Source organism: Fusarium sambucinum, chromosome I (genome assembly GCF_050947815.1).
Source record: "Fusarium sambucinum isolate potato_lamoka chromosome I, whole genome shotgun sequence".
NCBI classification, from domain to species: Eukaryota; Fungi; Ascomycota; class Sordariomycetes; order Hypocreales; family Nectriaceae; genus Fusarium; species Fusarium sambucinum.
In genome coordinates this window covers 2,942,202-2,958,755 of record NC_139294.1, presented here as the reverse complement: position 1 = coordinate 2,958,755, position 16,554 = coordinate 2,942,202, and the positions used below count along the sequence as shown (strand labels likewise).

At 48.4% G+C, this 16,554-nt stretch overlaps 6 protein-coding genes across 6 annotated transcripts; 3 read left to right on the top strand and 3 right to left on the bottom strand.

Moving 5' to 3' along the window:
- Positions 1-843: 843 nt before the first annotated feature.
- FSST1_003684 (ribosome-recycling factor) lies at positions 844-1,742 on the top strand (the record flags this gene model as incomplete). The annotated part of the gene is made up of 2 exons (XM_083229785.1): positions 844-908; positions 992-1,742. The coding sequence occupies 2 exons, from the start codon at positions 844-846 to the stop codon at positions 1,740-1,742; spliced, it is 816 nt and encodes a 271-aa protein (XP_083087114.1).
- A 94-nt stretch (positions 1,743-1,836) lies between these two features.
- FSST1_003683 (uncharacterized protein) lies at positions 1,837-2,865 on the bottom strand (the record flags this gene model as incomplete). The annotated part of the gene is made up of 1 exon (XM_083229784.1): positions 1,837-2,865. The coding sequence occupies one exon, from the start codon at positions 2,863-2,865 to the stop codon at positions 1,837-1,839; it is 1,029 nt and encodes a 342-aa protein (XP_083087113.1).
- Positions 2,866-3,575: 710 nt separating this feature from the next.
- Positions 3,576-5,279, bottom strand: FSST1_003682 (Metallo-dependent phosphatase-like protein; the record flags this gene model as incomplete). Its single annotated transcript, XM_083229783.1, has 3 exons — positions 3,576-3,605; positions 3,655-3,807; positions 3,858-5,279. The coding sequence occupies 3 exons, from the start codon at positions 5,277-5,279 to the stop codon at positions 3,576-3,578; spliced, it is 1,605 nt and encodes a 534-aa protein (XP_083087112.1).
- Positions 5,280-8,390: 3,111 nt separating this feature from the next.
- On the bottom strand, positions 8,391-9,807 carry FSST1_003681 (uncharacterized protein; the record flags this gene model as incomplete). Its single annotated transcript, XM_083229782.1, has 2 exons — positions 8,391-8,872; positions 8,931-9,807. 2 exons carry the CDS (start codon positions 9,805-9,807, stop codon positions 8,391-8,393), a joined length of 1,359 nt encoding a protein of 452 aa, XP_083087111.1.
- A 637-nt stretch (positions 9,808-10,444) lies between these two features.
- Positions 10,445-12,634, top strand: FSST1_003680 (Hsp70 family protein; the record flags this gene model as incomplete). The annotated part of the gene is made up of 9 exons (XM_083229780.1): positions 10,445-10,503; positions 10,556-11,132; positions 11,187-11,231; positions 11,277-11,343; positions 11,405-11,654; positions 11,701-11,803; positions 11,858-11,958; positions 12,023-12,245; positions 12,296-12,634. 9 exons carry the CDS (start codon positions 10,445-10,447, stop codon positions 12,632-12,634), a joined length of 1,764 nt encoding a protein of 587 aa, XP_083087110.1.
- Positions 12,635-15,355: 2,721 nt separating this feature from the next.
- Positions 15,356-16,384, top strand: FSST1_003679 (SUR7/PalI family-domain-containing protein; the record flags this gene model as incomplete). The annotated part of the gene is made up of 1 exon (XM_083229779.1): positions 15,356-16,384. The coding sequence occupies one exon, from the start codon at positions 15,356-15,358 to the stop codon at positions 16,382-16,384; it is 1,029 nt and encodes a 342-aa protein (XP_083087109.1).
- Between the last annotated feature and the right edge of the window lie 170 nt (positions 16,385-16,554).

Below are 16,554 nucleotides of genomic sequence, written 5' to 3'. Positions count from 1 at the left end.
CCCTGTATACAACACGGTATATCATATGGCTTCGACCTCTCTACGAGCCATCGGCGAAAGAACCACAGGCTCTCGGTCTGTTACTTCGGTCTCTTATAAATACATATCCTCTTAGACCATAGTGTCAATCTGTCAGCTTATCTATTCGTTTTGACGTGTGCTTATCTTCGAGCTCCTACAACCAGCCAGGATACATGACACACAGCACAACGCCAACCCGTAACTCAACGGTCGTGTGGTGTATTGGTTATCACAACTACTTTACTTCTTGTATTCGCCGTTGGTCGCAGGTTGAACCCTGCCACGATCATAAAGCGCATGATGTGTTATCGTCTGTGATGTATCCATATCGTCTTTTTGAACCACATTTTTGCGGGGGAACAAGGTAGTGTGGTAAGGCTGAGGAGGGGCCACAATAGCTTACTAAATTCATGAAAACAATTCAAGAGTTACTGATGATCTAATATCTCACAAATGATAACGTGGAGAGCGAGTTCTGGTGTTTCAGCTACTGGGCCGTTATGGTAGTTGAACGTAAGGTTGCTATGTAAGAAGAGCCCAGTCACTTAACAAGCGTACCGCAACTGATTGAGTAGAAAATTCAGATCATTTGATTGTCAATTACAATAACACAGAATCATGTTGATCTAGTTGTATTTGGATATGTTCTCTGTATATCTGTAGCCAATATCGTGTAAACCTCATGTAAGTGTTGGAACGTCCAAGCAATTCCTTATCTTATCACCTCGAACCCACCACGAACTGACGTCGTGCAGGAATTTCGATCTTTACCACGACCTACGAAATACGCAAAACCACTTTAACCACAACACACTCTTTAAAATGGCAATGTCACGAGCCAATGGACCTTTAAGGACTTGTCTGCGCCAACTGGTGCGCTCAGAGGGGTATGTCCCATTGCATATTCCTCTCCATCTACAATCTCAACCCAAATCATGCAATTGATCGACTGACCTAACCGACCACCCAGACCAGCTCCTCTCCGCTCGATAGCCGCCAGCCCTCGCGCATTCACCACATCTCATGCGCTTCTTAAGAAGCGCAAGATCTCGGCGCCTGCCAACAGTCCCAATACCGTCACTGCGAAGGCCGCTGCGGGGTCTATGAACAAGGCCGAGTATGACACGGCTAAGGTGCCCATGCCCGACCCAGAGGATCCTCTCGACTTTACAGCTGTTATTGCTGCATACGCACCCATCGATGTGCATTTCAAGACTCAACTTGCAGGCATGATTCATGGTGGCCGGTTCAACCCAACAAACTTGGGTTCGCTGCCTGTGACTATCAAGGATGAGGAGGGTGCCGACGCTTCGTTTCCCCTACGAGAGCTTGCGCAGGTTGTCCCTCGATCTGGCCGAGCTATCTCGCTACTGGTCAACGACAAAGAATACATCAAGCCCATTATGTCAGCAGTGCAATCGAGTCGGGAATTCAACCAGCAGCCTCAGCGATCAGAGGACAACGAGCTTGAGCTTCTCCTCAAGGTGGAGCTAGAGCGCAAAGACGATGTCGAGCGACGAATCAAGGAGGCTGTTCAGCAGTGGAAGGACCGCATCCGTACTGCTCGATCACGACATGAAAAGACGCTAAAGGACTGGAAGAAGAACGGCACCGTGCTTCCCGACATCGTCAAGAAGGCCGAGAAGGAACTGCAAAAGGTGCAGGATAAGAAGATGAAGGACATCGACCAGGAAGAGGCACAGACAATTCGTCAACTATAGATGCACAGACTGGCAGTTGTAGAATAGATGCAGAATATTTGTAGTATTACATATCGTGACAAGTACACTGATCCTAAGATCTACTCCGTATTTTTTAAGCGTTTGCCTTTCCACCCTTCGCACCAGCGCCCTTCTTATCCAGAAGAGACGTCAATTTCGTCTGGAACGAGTTGACGTCGTGGGTAGTGTAAGTCTCAGATCGGAGATGCCATGAGCGGGATACTCCAACAGGGTCTGATGCGAACTTGGGTGTCTCGTGCTGGCCCTGAATAGCTCGCTGTGTAATGACCTGGCGGATAGCCTCCTCGGTTTCGGCAATGATAGGACCCGTGATCTCCTTGCCTTCTGCTCTGGCCCTTCCTTGGAGGTACTGCTCGGCAGCCTTCTTGGCTCCAGTATCAGCGAAGAAGCGAATACCGCTGGCCTCGATCTCGGAGGCGTAGTATTTAGCCTGGAAGGCTTCTGGTGCACCAACGTGGTCTGCTGTGCCGAGAACGCTGAGGTTCTGCATAACAGTAGCTGATTTTCCAGAGGCGGTGCTTGGTGCAGCAGGGGCAAATTGGTTGATAGACTCGAGTGTGAAGGATGGTGTGTACTCGGAGCGCATGCCGAATCGAATGCTATCTTCGAAAGACTGCTCATCGGGATCCAGGTTGTTGAATTCGTTTCGGTCCCTGTTTCTATCCTTGTCGTCATCATCCTTTCGTCTGTCGCCTCTATTTCCACCTCGACCTCCACGGCCCCGACCTCCACGTCCACCGCGGCCTCTGGCGCTAAAGCCACCTCGACCTCGACCTCTCGTCATAGGCTGGCCAGTTCGAACAGGCGAGGATGAGAGATCCTGGGTTGAGGATCCTCCCCTTCCCCCAAAACCGCCTCGTCCACGGAAACTGCCACGACCCCTCAGACCCCCTCGACCACGCAGGGGCAGACTCTTTATGTCGATGACCTTGGGACCGCCAGTCTGAGCGGGACGAGCAGCCGGCTTCGGGGTGCTGGGACCATCGGCGGCCTGAATCTGTGAAGTCGAGAATTGGCGGGCGTAGTTTCGGAGAGCATCCGAGGCCTGCTCGAGCTCTGGCCTTGTTCGGTTGCACACCGAACGGAAGGCGTGGCGTTGCATTTTGGCGGTGGTTGTCTGGTGTGGTGAAGCTGATTGTCGTGATTTAGACGATCAATTTTCGATGTCTGCTGGATCATGACTAAGCCAGTACACCCCGCATTGACCAATCAAATTTCTTGGCAGTATCGACATCGACTTCACCATAAAAGAACAAGTCATGAGGAGTGAGTATATAAACAAGAAACAAATTACTAGGAACTGCTTGTACTCAGTTCCTGTTGCTATGCACAAAACCAAGATCCCAGATCTTGCTATAAGCCCATGAATAACTCTATAGGGTTGTACCCTTCCAATCCTCCCATCAATCCTTTACAAATGCGCCAAGCATAGGCCAATCGTTCCCAAACTCCAAAGCGTATACATGGCGGCGCTGTTTATGGCCTTGCGTACCTTTCAACCATTTCAGGTTGTGTGTTTAGGACAGTTACGTCCGTTACTCGTTGCAGAGACAGTGACTAACGGCTGTCACACCGTGATACTGGGTCACCGCGTACGGAGTATACTTGTTCTTGGCTCGCAAGGCCATATTCTGGACCTTAATCATACTCTTGCTAGAGTTGATCTGTTTGCGCTGTTCTTTCTGCTTAAAATAATGGCTGTATCTTCCAGGTCGCCCTTGAATTGCCATCATTGGTGTAAAATGAATGTTTCGTAATGGAGGAAACTGGCATAAAAAAAAAGTCGGATTCGAATTTGCGATATGTACATCATTACATGCTCTGAGGTTGAATCAAGGCGGGCTGTGGTCAATTAGCAGGGATCCAAGATATCGTTGGCGTTTAAACATACCGGACTGTTAAGCATGTGTTGGCGCTTGTTTCGGCTCTTCTTGATATGGCTCTTGAGAGCACTCGAGTCGAGAGGCTTGAGAAGCTCAAAGCTACAGAGTAACTCAGAGGATACCGACATAACGGCGCCCCAGTTATCAAATTCACCGCAGTACTACGCGAGTTAGCCTTCGATTCGGGGGAAATTGGGAGGGAACAACTTACATTGGGGGCACTGAAGACTGTCACCAGAACCCTATCGTTGAAGAATTCATAGCCATCCTCAACCACCATGTGCGCTCGACAGATGAGATCAAAATCATGTACTGCCAAAAACTCTGTAATAACACGTTTACCAAAACAATAACTAACACCTCTTTCGTTGGCTTCCCAATCTTGCTCCATGTCGGCAGGATCAGACCAAAGAAGATCGTTGAGCAGCCCATAATCGGGGACGTCAGTAGGTCGAGCAATGTTTCGAATGTCGTCCATGTGAACCAGAGCTGGTGACAATCCTCCGTGAACACAAAAGATCTTGCCGGCGACGATCGCGGCGATGGGAAGAGTGTTAAAGCAGTCAATAAACGTCTTCCAGATTTTGACATTGCACCTTCGCTTGCATTCGTCATAAAAGCCGTAGACTCGTGTGACATTGGCGCACTCGTGGTTTCCTCGGAGGAGGAAAAAGTTTTCAGGAAATTTAAGTTTATAGCAAAGCAGCAGCAGGATTGTCTCCAGTGATTGCTTTCCTCGATCAACATAGTCGCCAAGGAAGAGATAGTTTGAGTTTGGAGGGAAGCCACACATCTCAAACATTCGGATAACGTCAGTGTACTGTCCGTGGACATCACCCACAACCTTGACAGGCGCATCTAACTCCAACAAAGCAGGTTGCGACAGGAAAACCTCTCTTGCCCTCTGGCAAATAGCAACAATTTCGGCGTTCTTGAGACAAACGCTCTTTGTTACTTTCCCAGCATAACCCGCATCCAAGAGTCGCTTGATAAAGTCGTCAAGATCGATATCTTTGATTTCAGACATGGCAACGTTGGAGTTTCCCTCGGCCTTGGACTCATCAGACGGACCATTGTTGACTGGGTTAATGGTGTTTTCGCGCTTCACCAGAATCGACTGCCCCGGAGCTTGCATGTGCGCGTTGGCTCCAGCGTTGACAGACGGAGGCTGATCGGAAACGTGATCGACTTCTCCCGATGCTTGCGCGGCACTGACATCGTGGTTGCCGCCTTTAGCGTTACCATGAACGGGAGAGGGAGGGGGCTGGTCCTCTCCGACGGCGGAATCTGCGAGGGCCGACTCAGATGCTGACATGTCCGTCCCGGCAGTATTGAGGGGAGGGAGCTCGCTACGGCTCAGTCGAGATGAGCTTGAACGTCCATGCCTACTGGAACGCCTTTCCTCGCTCTTAGATTCGACCGGGTTCTCGCCGTTGGACAAGACCTTTGAGTTCCTGGGACTGTCCGATTTGCTGCTGCTGCGGATCTTTGATCCTAGAGAACGAAACGAGCGTGAGGATTCCTTGGTGTCAGATCGACTAAAAGATGGGTAAGACTGAAGAGGTCCATCGGGCCCGGCAGAACCGGAGCCCTTTGAGCCAGATCCACCTTGACTGGAGTTGTTGTTTCCCATGGTATTTGTTTCCGCGACTCTAACCAACTATGACTCAAACTGAAGTTTGGCTGGCTGGCTGACTGGCTAGCGGGTGGGTGTGCGGGTGATGCGGTTCGGATAATTCGTAACAATTCTTGGCGTGGGCGCAGGTGAGATGCTGGCAACCGTTAAGGCCAAGGGAGGTGTTAAGGAGGGTGAAAAAAGCGATCGAGGGTTAGGAAGAAGGAGGAGCAACGTTGACCCCTTGATGCGTCCGTTTTGGGCAGTTTGAGAAGATGCTTCAAGTTGAAGCACTGCTGTCTGTATTTTTGGGTCTAGATGTTGGAGTGAGTCGGCGGGTGGATTTTGCGGCGATGATGACGTCGTGTGATGGTCCGTTAACGCCGGGATGAGGCCGGAGACGATATAAAGCGCGAACCGAAAGGTGATCGGAGATAGTGTTGAATGACCAAAGACCGAGTCTGAGTCTAAGAAATGGCCCAAGTTAGGGTAATTCGCTTCTGATAACGAGGGAAGTTGAGTGAAGAGAGTGAGTGAATGCAGAAGTTGCGGCGCATACAGCTAACTAGTCTAGCTACAGAGACCGTAGGTAGAGAAAAATAGCCACAGTGTGGAGGATAAGAGATGTAGAGAAAGAGGAGGGGGTGGACATACAGCAAACAAACCAAACGAATTGTCGGGTATAATAAAGGTAGCTGAAGCCGCTAGGATGAAACTAACAGCAACAGCAAGTATGATAAGACTGAAAAGTCAGATTGCCAAGACGTTTTAAGGGCAAAACGTTGGGTGTCGGGCGCTGGCGCAAGAAAGTATCGGTATCGGTATAGGAATAATATGGTATGGCAGGTAGAGAGAGAGAAAAGTACAGTTGCAGGGACGCGAGAGAGGCGATGCGAGGAAAAGCAAGATATGAAGATAAATACGACGGGCGGCGTAGCTTCAAGGCGGTTCTCGCATGCGAATGACGTCGATTGAATTGGGTACGTGATATGATAGAGTCTTTTAACAACGTGAATGATCAAGTATCTGCATACGCAATTAGACGCAGGCAGTCAGTCAAGAAGACAGTGATAAAGATAGAACCAATTGCGACGGCTGAGGCTCTGGAAGATTGTTGCAAGAGGAAGAAACAACAGACGAGACAAGTGTGTTGCAGAGGTAAGATAGTAGTCTAGGTAGGCAGGATACCTAGGATGAGATAGGATAGGATAGGATTTTAGGACAGGCAGCCAAGGTTACTAAGGTAAGTAGGAGGTAGGCAGACTAACAGCTTGGTTGGATACCTAATGAATGACCTCCACCTTTCGGTTCCTACCCCAAGAAAAGCCAAGACAAATCCAGAGCAAGGAAACGTAAGGTAAAAGGTGAGATAAGTTGAGTTGAGGCCGGTCGAGAAGCTCAGTCCACTACAGTAGCAACGTCTAGGCCAGTAGAGAGTATTATTAGCGGAACCGGAAAGGTCGAAGCGAAGCGAGTAAAAGTGGCGGCTCAGGTTCAGGCTATGGCAATTAAGGTTCCACACCCTCGTCTTTCTCTTTCTTTGTCGGACCAATTGAGGCTAAAGATACCTAGGTAGAGAGAGAAAGAATTGTTAGGGAAAAAGACCACGTCAAGCTGACAACTCAAAAGCTTCATCCAACAAGGTTGCGAGATTTGTAGTGCTGGAGTCGCATGGTGATGAGATATCTACCTACCTACGGATACTACACGGAAGACCGAAACGAATCTCCGATGACAAGCACTTCCTAGCCAAGACTCGTTCGTCTGGGGTGGTTTCTTTGATCGGCGCCCAATAGAGGGGAGCTTCAGTAGTGCGAGGTTGGGTTGGGTTAACTGTAAATAGAGCACACGACAGGGGTTTGAAGCAATTAGTTCGTCTTGGGTGATACGTGTGAGTGTCAAGGTAAAAGAGCCAAGAAACGACAAGCCTTGATAAGAGTAAGAGAAATGCGTTGGAAATTTTATCGGTATTTGACCTCCGCCGAATTGTCATATGGATTGATGTACAGAATGCTTAGTCGATCTTGGTCTTGGGACCTAGCTGAGTGACTCAAAAGATAGGATATAGACTATCAGACAGAAACAGAAATAGATACCGAGACATAGACAGAGACAGAACAACAGATCATAGCATATACCATACATGCCTAGGCCATCTCTATGGAGCCTCCGTATGCAACATCCAACCCGAATCCCTGGAGGCTTGGAGACGACCGATTGGCACGTGCGAGAGCTTGAATTTGTCTTGACCATTCACGATTCATTTCTCAGAGAAACAAGTCAAGAAACTCGGTCAAACGTTCGGACTCAGTTCGAACCACTTCACATATCCATGCCATTTCCATCGTCTCCCCAACTCAAAGCCACGTTTGAGGTGGTACAAAATGACCAAACTATTTCCAGGTTGTTCAGAGTCAAGTTTCTGGTCCTGAGGACCATCTATCGCCTAGTATGCTAAGTTACCGACTATCTAATGGCAAAAAAAAAAAGCCAAGACGGAGTAGCAAAAAGGCACATGTTCAACCCCTCACTGTCACTCTTATTTTTCCATGACTGCAGACAAGAACATAATGACATATCAAATTACATTTCCCCATCTTTTCTCCATTTTGAGGCCGCCGTTTTTGCCTTCGTAGTGCGTCAGTAGCTCGCTACCTAACGTTGGATACTCGGTATCACCATTGCACAGACTTTGTGCTGTGACAGCTGACCATTCCTCGTGCACCTCTCACCGAAACCGTCCTCGCGTGGTTCTGACAGCCGCAGCCGGTCTGGCACACACTATTCCTCTTTTGTGTAAAGGTGAATTGAGTTTGAGAATACATCTTACAACCATAATACAACCACCATACAGAGAGCGACGTTTCAAGAACTGAGAATTCGAAATTATTACAACAAGTATTTTACATAGTGTAAAGTACAGCGCAGCTGCAAACAAGCTGGCCCGAACCGGTGTAGTACCGTCCCTTCCATTCCACTCCAAAAAAAACCATCGGATGCTAGACCTTGTGCTGTTAAGCCAGTCCCCGAGAACATGTTCGTCTCTGTTCATACGTCCGCAAGACAAAAGGCATCCCGATTCTCTTGTTCGGTTGTCTCAATATCGACCAGTAGCCGTCACTCGACGGCTCACGTGCACACGACTGAAGCTTTGCAAAGAATCATCTCGCTGTCGTAGTTAAAGCCATCAGCGTTCCCCATCTTGAGAAGCATTGGCGAGATCATGAAGGCAACGGCAGTCTGGGGAGACAATTCCCCAGTGTATGCCACGGCATCCATCCCATCTGCGTCGTATCGAAGACTCTTCGACTGTCCAGTTTCCAGCCATTGGATCGACAAAATGGCCATGGAGCTCATCAACATCTCATCAAGGTCGAGTGCAGTTTCCACAATGCTCTTCATCTCCCGAAAGAAATCAGTGTCTGCCTTTTCTGCAGCGATGTTGCAAAATTGCTTCAGCTTGTCCAATTCATAGGCAGCTCTCCTTTTGGGGGCCTTTTTGTCACGTCCATAGAAGTGACTGAGAAGAGCAGTGCCTTGAGCAGACCACTTTGCAACATGTTTCATCGTCGGCTCTGAGCGTGAGGGTCTATCAGTCTCAGGGGCAATTTCTATCGCACATGTTGTTAGCTACCTTGTATATCAGGGGACTGCCATGTCAGCCCTTACCAGCGAGACGCCTTCGCATATTTTTGAGGCCGCGAAGGAAACCGCCTCCCCAAAACCTACTCCCACTCTGGAAGATTTCTTCGTTAACGATAGCCCAGAGGTAAGCGGTGATGAGAAGTTCTTTATAGTCATCATCTTCCAACAGCTTTCGCCAAGAAGAGACGATGGCTTCGAACCGTTCCTTAGTTACGGGGTCTGTTGGGCATCTGGTTGGGCATTTGGCCAGGGCTCTTGCCATGGCGCGGATATTGTAGTCAAGCTGCTTCCACTTGCTTCTAATAGTATCGTCCGAAGTCTTTACCGCGCCTGTCCAGTTGGCAATGTCAACGAGTTTTTGCAGCTCATTCCGCTCCCTAACGGTCTCCGCAAGCTTGGTGGTTGCCTCTTGAAACTTCTTTTGCAAAGTTTGATGATCCATCTGTAACTGTCGGTATTGGCTTTCGACGTCGATAGATCGCTTGTGGGCGAGGTCAAGGTGTTCGTACAGGGATTCTCCTTGGTGCACATAAGGATGTCCAAGCCAGTCGGCAACAGTGTCACTGATTCTTGCGGCGATACCGACGAGGTGATCAGTTCGTCGTCTCACAGCGGGCCTTTGTGTGTCGACGTTTTCTTCAGAATGACGCCGAAAAGAACCTACCCGTGCCTCCTCAACGGCGTGGAACTCATTCGTAGAAGGTGAGTTCTTAGGAGTTTCGCTACCTTGCGAAATAGCATTGCTTTTTTGTGCTAGAGTGCCTTCGAAGCCGCTGAAGTCGATGATATTTCCAGGTTCACGGCCATGATTGACGTGCTTGGGGGGCTTGGTAGTCAGAGCTCCACGATAATCAAGCGTGGGGTTCTCCTGTCGGTCAGGTACCTTGTCCCGGAAATCCATCCTGATCACTTTGAGGGATGTACGGATCAAGGACTTCTGCTTCTTAGTAAGTTCTGATTCAATATCATATTACAAGAAAGTGTCAAATGGGTACTCACAAAACTGTCCTTGAGGGAAGATTTTGTTACTCTGAAAGTATCTTGGGAAAGAGATGAAATGAGGAAAATTGAAAGGTGCAGGGAAACACTAAGTTCCTTCCGAGAAAGAAGTGATGCTGAGGAGCGCGGGCACCCGTGCGGCCAGAAGAAAACCTGCAGCGACCAAACAACGCAGCAAACAAATCCTACGTCCAGTGACCGGTTGTTTGCTTGCAATTACGTATTCTTTGACAGCACCGGAAGATTTTCTGAAGGTGATCGGGGTGCAGCGCTGTGTGGCACTTCTATCAACCCCTTTCGTCTGCTATGCACCTGCCATGCACTTGCCAAACACTGTCAAGCACTCCGAGTACTGGCAATAAAAATTTCCTCAGGCAATAACCCTTGGAATCTCCTGGATCAACTCCAATCTAAGTAAAGTACGCTTGTCTTTTTCTAAAAAACAAATTTTGTTCTCTCTTCCCTTTCTCCTCCCCTCTACCCCTCTTCCTTAGGGTACTCTCCTTGCCATCAGCTGTTGCGACCACAACTCGAGCAAGATGACTGCAAGCCAACCCCTCAGCGATACCGTAGTGATCGGTATCGACTTCGGGACTACGTACGTGGACATTTGTTTATGTTCTATGGGGGTGCGATGCTTACTGTATTAGCTTTTCTGGCGTCTCATGGGCACACTCGAGAGAGCCCGATGCTATTGAAATAGTTACCTGCTGGGATTCGGAGCTCAACCACTGTTCAGACGTTGAGAAGGCACCCACCCAGCTGTATTTCGATGGGCTTACTCATGATGTCAAATGGGGCTACGGTATTCCTCTCGACAAGGATCCGCTCAAATGGTTCAAGCTGTTGCTCCTTGAACCCGCTGACCTCCCTGCCGAGGTCGCTATTTCGACTCAGATACAGGAAGCCCGTCGTCTCCAGAATAGAACAGGAAAAGAACCCATCGCAATCATCGCATCATTTCTGCGCAAGCTCTGGGACCATTCAGCCGAATCAATCAGACGTGCCATAGGTGCGGACTTGCTCGAGCGATCCAAGTTCCAGGTCGTTATCACTCTGCCTGCCATTTGGCCTCCGTACGCTCAAAACCGAATGAAGCAAGCTGCTCATCAGTCTGGTATCTTGGATGTACGGTCCGCTGGTACTACCATGCTTGAATTCATTTCAGAGCCTGAAGCTGCCGCCCTTGCTACTATCAAAGACATGGGTAAAAGATCAACCGTCAAGGTAAGAACATAGAACATTGTATTGGTGTCCGTTTGTGTCTAACATTCTGAATAGACTGGAGACACCATTGTTGTCTGTGATGCCGGAGGTGGCACAGTTGTAAGTCGGGTCAATGATGAAGCTACGCCCGCTGACCCTGTAAAGGATCTTATTAGTTATGTCTTCGAATCAACCGACCCGTTTATTGTCAAAGAATGTGTTAAGGGAGATGGTGAGTTGTCGGGGTTATTGTATCTGACAGATAACATTTTGACTGACTGGAATGCGACTAGGTGATCTCTGCGGCGGAGTATTTCTTGACGAAGCTTTCATGAAACTTGTCAAGAATAAAACACCCACCATCTGTTGGGCTTCAGTCAGCAGGCTTGAGGAAAAGAAGTTCCTCAATGACGAGTGGGAGCACGGCATCAAGCCCCAGTTCGAGAATCAAAAGCGAACATGGCCAATTTACTTACCTGACAGCTGCAGCAGCAATTCATCGACCAGCGGATTGAAGCGCCGCGAGACACTCGAACTATCATCGTAAGTTTCGCACTGAGAACACAAATTAATTTAGCTAACTTTGCAGTGACGAGATTTTGTCTGCCTTTTTGCCTATCGCTGTAAAAATTGAGGCCTTGGTGCGCCTCCAGGTCGATGCAATTAAGGCCAAATACCACAAAGCACCGAAGGTATATGTCCCACAAACTCCTTCATTGCGTCTGTTTTCTTATATTTTAACCTAGTCCATAATCCTTGTGGGGGGGTTTGGCCGTAGCCGCTACCTGTTTAATCGTTTTCAGGAACGATTCCAGTCCACCATCCTGCAGTCGAATGGAAGCAAGCCGTGAGTACTTCAACCTTGGTTGCAAACAAATGTAAGCATAGTTCATTTTCTTACGAACTCATAGGTGGACTGCTATCTGTCGTGGAGCTGTGGTGCAGGGGCTTCTGCGACACAACCCTTCTTCCGGTCTCGGGGTTGTTGTCGAGTCACGAATCGCTCGCATGAGTTATGGTGTTATGTATCGCACACCCTTCGTTCCCGGAAAACACAAGAAGAAGGACCAGGTCTGGTGCGCCATGGAACAACAGTGGATGGCCAATAACCAGATGGAATGGTTCCTCCAAGAAGTAAGTAGGATGGAGGGCATGGCGCATTCCACTACTAACTTACCTCCTAGAATGATAATATCTCAGTGAAGAGATCAGTTCATCACGACTACTACCGTCTGATAGACGGCGCTATGGCCAAGATTTCCAACGAAATATTCTGCTCGACGACTTTCCCACCTCCCAGACGATATGATGGCACCAATAGGATTCGGCCGTTGTGCAACATTTCATGGAACCAGAAGGTCAAGACCAGCTCGCTTCCGACATTCACCAATGACAACAACCAGCGCTTCCCAAAGCTTTGTTACCGAATCAAAATGGAGTGTGAAGACGGGATTGTAAACTTCGCTGTCTACTTCAACGGACAGAAGGTTGGTGGGCGAGAGGTTCATATCCAATTCAACTAGATCAACTATATGTTGATGGCTCACGGGTAGGGCCAGGAACCACCCATTTTGGTCAAGTCATGGTCCGTTTTTGGGAGGTTCAGGTATTACGAATGTGTGGTTCAGATGCCCCAGAGTGGTGGGATAGCAACAAAACTAAAGGGGATATCAGGTTCTCTGTGCCTTGAGGTACATTGGGAGGACAGGTAATCGTTGAAGATATATGTACAGATCAAAGGACAGGCATCAAGCAAAAGATGGTTCACATTAGGTACTTATACAGACGCTGATATTTAATCCGATCGAGTTTTTTTTTACCACATTCGCTTGCTTTTACCCTGTCACTCAGAGGAAAACTAGGCTAATGTTGACCACGGAAGTGAGTTAGTAATAGAGAGACTGGAGTGTTTTGTATGTGTAAGGAACCAGCATTCCATTTCTTTTACATTGGTATATAAAAATACATGGTACATGATCATCATTTGCTGATGAGTCCACTAGCAGATGCAGTCATAGACTGTAAGTGGTTGGATTATTGGCCATGAAGGGTTAAGGGAGTCGACTAACTGTATGTGGAAGAAGTACTTTGGGTTTGGAGATGACTGACAGCCCAAATCAGCGGCGTCCTAACTTTAATATCCTTAACAAATTTGTCAGCTTGATTTTCGCAAGACCTGCCTGGGTATAAGGCAGAAAGAATTGAAATGATTGCCAGAGGATGGTGTCAAGACAAATATCGGCTGGTATACCTCTTTGCGGCCGTGTGAGCAAATTGAATCAATAATTGAGTTTATCGTTAAGAAAAGGCACACGTATACATGCTACGTACGTTGAAAGAAGAATATCGGTAAATGTCAACGGCATGAACTAGGCCTAAAGGGCAGTGTAGGAAGGGATTAGTTATCGCTACGATATGGTGATTTCAGTAGCATTCTTGGCTGGGCTGAGCGAGGCAAAAAACGCGGCAGACCTAAAATTAGATAAAGTAGATTTCGAAACTACCCGGGACAAGACTAGCAACGGGCTGTGCTTTTAAGATGGAGTGAGGCTTTGCTCTGCTAGTCAGGCCAGGGGAAGACGAGAGGAACGTGTTTCGCGACAAAATTACTCGATTTGCTTGATCCTTAAGGCTGTGCGATATTGCGATCGATTGTAGAATAGAGAAATGGCGGACATGCAGACATGTCATCTACTCGTTGGTTTACGTTGTGGGACTAGTTAAGGCAAAGGTGAGATGGATGCTGACAATGGAGGAACTTGAAGCATCCTTGACTGTCAGCCGCAGCCTAACTAAGATCCAACGGGGGTAGCTTCATCCCACCTCCCACATGCCGTTTTACTCTGCAGCTGTAATAGCGGTAACTCAATCTTGCACAAAAACTCAAAAATCAGTGTGACTACCGGTGAATATATTGACTTTGGTCCTATGCGTTGTATTGCGTTGACATGTTACAATACGACGCTGTCCCACCACGTCAATGACAATTCGTTTTGTTTGTCTCCTCCCTCTCCCACATGCTGATCAATGGAGAAGAAGGGAAAAACGAAAATGGAGGTGGTGGAGGTGGATCGGAATCCTAGCAGGTGTCGTCAGCACCAAAACGTTCAGGGTCCTTGCGTGTATTTTTCAGTCTTGTAGGGATCGTCAGACCCATGCTATTGGGTCAAGAAATAACCTGAATGGAGCAACCGAGTTATCGTTGAGAAAATGAGATGGTTAATTTTTATTTTACGGAGCCAATGTCCTCATAAGGATCGTAACGGAAACGGAAACTCCCTGTCTGTTGAAACTATCAAGGCATCTTCCATTTAAGAGTGATGGTTCGGCTGCCGGGCCAATGACATGATCATCATGCTGATCATGGAATAGAGAGTTTGCAGATGGATGCTCACCTTCAGGTACCGTAGTCCGTTTTCCGTAGGGCTCGTTCACACAAGTCAACCAGCGCATAAGCACCATCTGATTGTTTATTCTTCAGCTGTGATCGGAGCAAATGAGTAAGCTGCGCCTTCAAAGAAGCCAAGCTCTTCTCGTCTAGAAAACAAAAACAAAGGGCAGCGAAATCTCAAGTGGCTGAGCGCCCTACGTCTCCACTGTGACACTCTTAGTGGGAACCTGACCTTAAGCTGTAACGACCTGAACCCGGGCTTGGGCTTGGAGTCGTAAGCACGACGCCTCCAAGACAAGGCAGTTTTTATTGATACTGTACAATACGAGGCTGATGCTATGTGATGGACAGTGTCTATACTCATCAGTTACTATGCTGTGCGCGGGATCTTGCCTGTCCGGGGTAGGCTTCGCTGCGCCACTCCACTCCTCCACGTCAACCTATCCAGCCCCCTCTTCTCACTGCTGGTGCTGGGCTGCAGATTGCTTGTTGTTGCTTGTGTAGGACGGCGGGGGCTGTATCACTAAAAAGTACCTAGTCCTAGTGCTCACGCCCAGCATCAGCCCTGGGTTCAGCTTTTTATAAAACCACAGTCCTCTTCCACACTCTATTTTCTTATTGTATCTCGTTTCATCTCATCATCTCACCTTTTCCCTTTTTTACGTTCGCGTCATATCATTTGTCGCGTTTCGTATAACTCACTCGAAAAGAGTCATTCGCTTACAACAGCACTCGTTCACTGCCAACTTACGTCATACCGATTCGACCTCCGATATCGACAGACGTTTTCTAACATCCGCCCACCGCATAATCAACACACAAACTCACACATCAAACTCTAACCTAACCAAAAATGGGTGTCGGTCGCTTTTTCTGTGTGCTATTGCCGTTCGCACTTACAATCGGCTCCATCATATTCCTCCTCGTCGGTGCCCTCGCTGGTGTCGCCGACAAGTCTCTCTACATCTTCCGAGTTGATGTTGAGGACCTCAGCATCAGCCCCGCCGATGTCGACAACATCATCGACAATCTCGACCTAAAGGACCTCAAGCTCAGCACTCGCGATGTGCCCCAACTCATGATCCGTGCCGAGGATGGTGCTCCCATCAAGGACAACATCACCGCCAAGATGCTCGGTCTCGACAAGTACTACGACATCAACCTCTGGGGCTTCTGCAAGATCGACGCCGATGGCAAGCGAAAGTGTGAGAAGCCTCAATTTGACTGGGCCAGCAAGTCTCTGAACACATCTACTCTCGTCGGTACCAACAAGAACATTGCTATTGAGCTCCCCGATGAGATCCAGAGTGCCCTCAAGGCTTTCAGGACCGCTACCAAGTGGACACAGGTTGTTTACATTGCTGCCTTTATTGCTCTCGCTGCTGAGATCGTCCTTGGAATCTTCTCCAACTGCTCTCGCATTGTCTCCTGCTTGACCTGGATTGTCGCTGGTATTGCTACTACCCTCGTTATTGGCTCTGTCGTTCTATCAGGTGTCCTAGCTGGTACCGTCGTCGGCGCTGTTGAGGCTTCTGCCAAGTTCTATGGTGTCCAGGGTCACATCAATGGCCGCTTCTTTGCCTGTGTCGCTATCTCCGCTGCCTTTGCCCTTGCTGCTGGTCTCTTCTGGATGTTCACCATCTGCTGCTGCAAGCCTGAGAGCCGAAGTGACAAGAAGAAGAACCGTCGATCTGACGGCGAGAAGCTCCTCGGCGGTGCCGGCAACAAGCACGGTTCTTACGCTCCTCTCAGCGACGACCACGAGATGCAGACCGGCTACTACAACCACAACCAAGCCCAATCTCAGTACGGTGCTCCTCGCTACCCTAGTGGTACTGCCCGTTCTGATCTCGCCTACGAGCCCTACTCTCACCGTGCCTAGACTCGGGTGAAAGTAGCTCTCACGACATGATTCTTTAAGTTCTTACTTAACACTTGATGATTGCATTAATGGCGTTTTGGTATTGGGTTTGGAACTCAGTGACAGTATATCGTTTGCTATAGCACTCACGCCGTCATGAAGGAACTCTTTTTTTTTTGTTTATGCTTACA